Source organism: Mesoplodon bidens, assembly GCF_964165515.1.
Source record: "Mesoplodon bidens genome assembly, chromosome: 9".
In the NCBI taxonomy this organism is placed as follows: domain Eukaryota; kingdom Metazoa; phylum Chordata; class Mammalia; order Artiodactyla; family Ziphiidae; genus Mesoplodon; species Mesoplodon bidens.
The window spans coordinates 94632636-94638887 of record NC_138166.1 but is presented as its reverse complement, the minus strand read 5'-3'; the positions used below and the strand labels follow the sequence as shown (position 1 = coordinate 94638887).

At 42.9% G+C, this 6252-nt stretch overlaps 1 protein-coding gene across 1 annotated transcript; it reads left to right on the top strand.

Annotated features, from left to right (window-relative positions):
* Positions 1 to 298: 298 nt before the first annotated feature.
* PRSS37 (serine protease 37) lies at positions 299 to 5171 on the top strand (the record flags this gene model as incomplete). Its single annotated transcript, XM_081244097.1, has 5 exons — positions 299 to 332; positions 1996 to 2137; positions 3441 to 3698; positions 4319 to 4451; positions 5031 to 5171. The coding sequence occupies 5 exons, from the start codon at positions 299 to 301 to the stop codon at positions 5169 to 5171; spliced, it is 708 nt and encodes a 235-aa protein (XP_081100223.1).
* Between the last annotated feature and the right edge of the window lie 1081 nt (positions 5172 to 6252).

The window sequence follows — 6252 nt, the reverse complement described above, 5'->3', positions numbered from 1 at the left end:
GCAAATAGAGGGACCTGGATCCAGAAGTCTAGGAACTAGGCTTCCTTGTCCTTCCCTAAGAGACCCCAATAGAGGCACAGTCCCCCACCTTCCCTGGAGCAGAAGGGCCTCCATCTGCCTATCTGGAGCCCTCTTCCTCCTTCCTGTTTATGCCCAGAGCTGCTTTTCAATCCCACTGCGTGCCCCCATGCCTAACCACACCCACTGACTCTCCTAGGTGTTCCTGAGGAAAATACTGAGCTGAGAGCTCCATTTTCTGCTGGAATTCCGCACCTCACAAGGAAAGATTTAGACGGCTATGAAATTTATCTTCTGTTTGAGTGTCCTTGCTGGTATGTATCCATGACTTTCTACTCTGTCCTATAAGGCACAGGTTAATAGAGGATGGAGTGAGGCAGAGGCAGGATGTGTGGAAGGTGCCAAAGAAGAGTCAAGAAAAACTGTCAGAAGCATAATTAGGGGTCTCCTCTCTCAGACTCCAAAGGCTCTCGGGACAGGCTGAGCCCCCAGTGCTAGGCTATGGGGTAGGTTATGGTGTACACCTGCCTCAGAGAATGCTCGACAGTGAGTGTTCCACCCTGGTTATTCCAAAATGTGGGCTTCATCACAGTGGGCAAGCCTAGTGTAGTCACAAAGACAGAGTACTCATTTTGACATCTGATATGCCCCCTTTTTCAAAAGCTTAGAGACTCAGAATGCAAGGAATGGAGAACGTGGGAGCAAAAGATCAAATGCTAGGGCCCTATGTCCTACACTTCCTGACTACCATGAAGTTCTTCTGATGGCAGAATTTGCTGGTGAGGCCTTTCCCACCACACCCTGACTTGCCTAGGTTGCATCACAAATTAGCTGTGTGAGCTTGGACAAGTTAATTAATCTATCTGTGCTTCAGTTTCTACAGTCAAAATGGGGATATTACTACCTACACTATAGAGTCATTGTGAAGATTAAATAAATCCGTGTAAAGCACTTAGAACAAGAGCTCAATGTCTCTTGTCCTTAATAATAGTCCACCCTTTTTTCCTTGGGGTTTCTAACTGTGTGACCTCACAGAGAAGGGTGTGGTGAGGTACAGGACTGGGCTTGGGGAGGATTAACATAAGAACCAAGGGCAGTTGAGACAAGAACAATATTTCTGATACTAGAATCAGCCTTCCTCCTCTTTATTCTCTAGTTTTTTTTAATAATATAATTCATTTATAAAAGCACTGCATGTTCATACTAGAAAAGTTGGAAATATTAAAAAGTAGAAACAATAAACATCATTCATAATCCCACCTCAGTCAACACATGCTAATGCATTGTCTGAATTTACTCCCAGGCTTTACTTATTTTTAATGGTTTATTTTTGTTTCTTTACTTGTTTATAGACAATTAGATTACTGGATTAAATGTACATTTTTATTTTTTAACTTAAAGGTTATCAATATTTCCTTTGCTGTTTAATATTCTTTACAAATGCAATTTTAATATATATGACGTTCCATTTGTTCATATACTTTTGTATTTCAATGTCCAACGTTACTGCATTGGACACTCATATTTCAACCATTTAGCTATTATAAATAGTGTTAAAATGAGCACATTTATTAATAATCTTTGTCTACATCTGATTATTTCTTTAGAATCAAGAATTCTTGGCTTTGGAAATATTAGGTCAAAGTTGACGAACCATTTACAATTCTTGATGCCCATTTCTAAATTGCTTTTCAAGAAAACAGAATAAATTCCCATTCCTATAAGCAGTAAATGAGAGTCTCTCTCATTGTACTTTCTTAGACTGAATATTACCAATATTAAACAAAAATGATTAGTATAAATATTAGATGAAACACTATGTCATTTTGATTTACATTTTTATTCGAAAAAAATGTCAAACATTTTCACATTTCCTGGCCAACTGATTACTTCTTTAAAATCATCCATATTTCTATTCAACTAGGAAGTTGTTGATTGTCTTATTCGTTCTAAGAACATCTTATATATGTTTCTCAGGGATATTTTTCCCCGCTCACTCATCTGTGCAGAAAGAAGACCATGCCCCCTATTTGGTATACCTCAAGTCTCACTTCAATCCCTGTGTGGGTGTCCTCATCAAAAGCAACTGGGTGCTGGCCCCTGCTCACTGCTACCTACCGTGAGTGCTGGGCATCCTTACCCACTACAACAGCTACTACTCATTCTGCGTCGGTGGTTCTCAAGTAGAGGCAGCTTCCCCTCCAGGGTATTTACATTTGGCAAAGGCAGACATCTTTGGCTGTCACAATGGGATGAGGGATGGGGGGAGGCTGTGCTAAGGGCGCCTACCCAGCGAACAGAGGCCAGGGCAGGGATGTGGCTAAACACCCTCCCGCGCACAGAGCAGCCCCACCGCAGGAGCAGTACCCAGCCCCAAACGTCAGCAGTGCTGCTCTTGAGGAGCCCCGTTCTACGTACTATGCCTCCTCAGTCTCCCGTTGGTTTTTCAAGTTTTTTACTGGCAATAGGAATGTGTTTTGTCAGTTAAGGGACCAGCAGGTAACTGATGGTACACTCAAATTTGATTAAGTTGAGGAGTTCATAAAAAGAACTAATGACAAAGATATGGTCTCGTTATAGGGAAAACACAGGGAATAGTTCAGTCCCCCCCGTGTTTAGCATTAGAAAGGTGCAGTTACTACCCCTAGACCTAAAGCGGCGGGGGAGAGAATGTTTACAAGGGGAGAGGGGGAAAGAGAGAGAGAGAGAGAGAGAGAGAGAGAGAGGAGAGAGAGAGAGAGCGCTGTGCGCAGGGACTGCCTGATAGGGGCTGTAACCACTGGTCAAGAGACAGCCAACAGCCACGCCCTGTGGCAACCTTACAGGAAGAAAGATGGGAGGATAAATACTCCAACCTCTCCCTTCTCCCTCCCCTTACTTTCTGGTGCTTCTTATTGGCCAAATACCAATCAAACGCTAGAGGACCAGAAAGCCCACTGACTTAATCCACATATATCGCCTTCCAAAGTACAGAGCAGGATGAAAGAGTTGTGAGTAGATCTGATGAAGCAAACAGGAGATACCCAACACTCAAGTCACCTCATTCTCTTACCTCCACCAGAATGGAAATGCCCAATCTGATAGGCTGGAGCTGGAAAGGAGGGAAAATAATATTTCTATGCCATGCATCCTTTTCTTCTCCACTACATTAAGGACACTACATGAAAACACAGTGGTTAAAGGCTCCACCACTCAACTGTGTGACATGGGTGAATACTCTTATGTGCCTCCGTTACTTCATCTGTAAAATGGGGATTCAAAATAGAATCCACCTCACAGATTTGTTGTGAGTGGTAAATGACGTAATCCAGAATCCAGATAAAGCCCTTGGCAAAGTATCTGGCACACTATAACATTCAACATCAGCTTAGATGATGATGACGATGATGATGATGATTACTTCCAACCCTTTATCCCTCCAGAAACCTGAGAGTGATGCTGGGAAATCTCAGGAACAGAATCAGAGATGGGACAGAGCAGATAACTGACCCTATCCAGATTGTCCGCTACTGGAACTACAGTCATAGTCCCCCCCAGGATGACCTCATGCTCATTAGGCTGGCTAAGCACGCCAACCTCAACCACAAAGTCCAGCCCATTCCCCTCGCCACCAGCACCGTCAAGCCAGGCACCGTCTGTACGCTTTCAGGCTTGGACTGGAGCCAAGACAACAGTGGTGAGTGCACCTCCCACAGAAAGTCAGGGTCGTCAGTTATCCCTGAAGAGGAGCACCCATGTCTGTATAGCTGAGAAGGGAGGAGAATGGATGGAGACCAAAGGGAGATATACTATACGAGTGGTCTGACAAAAAGAGACCCTCCCCGAAGTCCAAAGCTCCTCCCTTCCCAGGGTGACTAATGCTCCACTGCTTCTTCAGAGCTTTGGCAGAGGGGGCCACCAGGCCACCTGAGTCTGCACAGAGGCCACGCCATTCCTGATCGTCAGAGGTACAATTCACATTAAAGAGTCTGTGCTCCCCTCTCCCATACTGGCTCACTTAACATGTGGAGGACACTTGAGAACTTGAGTCAGGTCACCTCTTATGCCTCCAAGAACAGACACAGGGAAGAAAGAAAACTCTGCTTTTTAAAGGGACATAAAGGCTATTTCAAAATCCTCAAGGTTAACTCTCATAACCATGCACAAAATCATGTCTTCCCTTTGTCTCATTATTTTCTTCAGACATACACAAAACACCAGTTGAAATAGAAGGTGGTAATTGGAGCGCTAAATAACAATTGTGAAAAAAAACCAATTGTGAACAGGAAGGTTTCTTTTATCCCTGTCTTCCCTCAGGCAGACACCCTGATTTAAGGCAGAATCTGGAGGCCCCCATGATGTCTGATGCAGACTGCCAGAAAACTGAACAAGGAAAAAGCCACAGAAACTCCATATGTGTTAAATTTGTGAAAGTGTTCAGTCGAATTTTTGGGGTAATCTTTTCTCTCTATTCAAATTTCACTTACTTGTATTATATATGTCCAGTTAACTATTTAATCATGATATTTAAAAAGCTGAAAGCCCACAGCTTCAAAATTTTTTGAAAATTTGATAAGGCTGCAGCAAAGCCCCCCATTACCTTCAGTAAAGGGCCCTCCTTAGAGATGTCTGTATTCGTTAAAGGGCATCACGCAGTACCTAGAGTTAATAACACTTTGCTAGGTTTTTATTCTCATAGATGCAACTTTGAAACGGGCATTGCTTTTAAAAATTAATTCAAACTTTTCACAAATTGAAACTGGCTTCACCAGTTCAAACAAATGGAGTTTGACTCATTTTACATGTGAGTTCTAGAAAGGTTTTTCTCTGATTTTCTCAATGTCACACAAGACTAGTTACGACAAAGCTAGATAAATGACTCAAGCTTCCAGTCTCCCAACTCAGTGCTCTTTTCTTGATGCAGCATGCTACCTCTAGACAGCGTGCATCCACATTGCGGACGAGAGGGCTCCTATAGGGAGAAGATCTGACCATATCTGTCTCTCTCCCTCTCTCTGCATGATCCCTTGTAGGAGGTGGCCGTTGCTACCGTCATCTGCAAAGGCAAGCTACAGGGGATCGAGGTCGGACACTTCATGGGAGGGGATGTGGGCATCTACACCAATGTTCAGAAATATATCACCTGGATTGAGAACGTCACTAAAGACAAATAAGACCATACTACTCCCTCTGCATCCCAGTGGCTCTGCCATTGACAATACTAACCACAACTTTCCCCAAATTCAAAATAAAATGTCCAAATAGAAATATTTGGATGTATCACACCAGTATCCTATGTTTCCTTATTTGTGTCTCTGTCCATATCCCATAATGATCTGAAGAACCAAGAACAAAACATGAAATAAGCACTTTCTACACTGTACTGGGTTATATCCATTATCTCATTTAATGCTTATAACAAGCCTTTGAGGTTATCGTTTATTGCTACTTTACAAATAAGAAAATTGAGACTAATATAGGTTACTTAACATTATTATAGCTGGTAAATATCAGAACCTGAAATGGAACCCCAAAATGTCAGATTTTCATCCCTGTGCTCTTAGCCTCGAAATTACAGGCAAGTCCATAGCATCACAACAGATGCTGGCTTCTGTTTTCCTGCTACTTCTGTTAACATTCAAAGGGCTTGAAGCTCTCAATTGTGTCTCAGATCTTGGGTACTGAAATAAACTCTCCCCAAAATGCAGCAGGCTGAAAGGAGAGAGCTAGTGGATGGGTAGGAGGTTGAAAAGAAATGTCAGGACAGTGACAACAATCACAAATCAAGTCCAAAGGGAGGCCTGGCAGCTCCAGAGCAAGAATGAGGAAGTCATTTAGATCCAAGGAGAGCACAGTATCAGGGCAGCAGCAGAGCTTAAGAGGTAGAGATAGCTGAGAGGAGGTGAAAGAAGGGCAGAAATTGGGTTTGGCCTCAGACCATGGGATTAACAAGGTCAAGAAAGCAGGTACCAGTCCTCTGGTTGAGAACTTGGTAGAACATCTCACCAGGTATCCCAGATCTGGAAGTGATAGAGGAATTCAGGATACCCAAGAGATTTGGTCATATAGGACAAGGAAGGTTAAAGTAATCTCCCAGCAGATGAAGATTCAGGAAACAACCCCACACTATCCTTGAGTAATATTTTCTATTCCCAAGGTTTAAAATACAATCTATACTTTAATGATGTCTGTGTTAGGCAGAATAATGCCCCCCAAAAATGTCCACACCCTAATCTTCAGAACCCATGAATATGT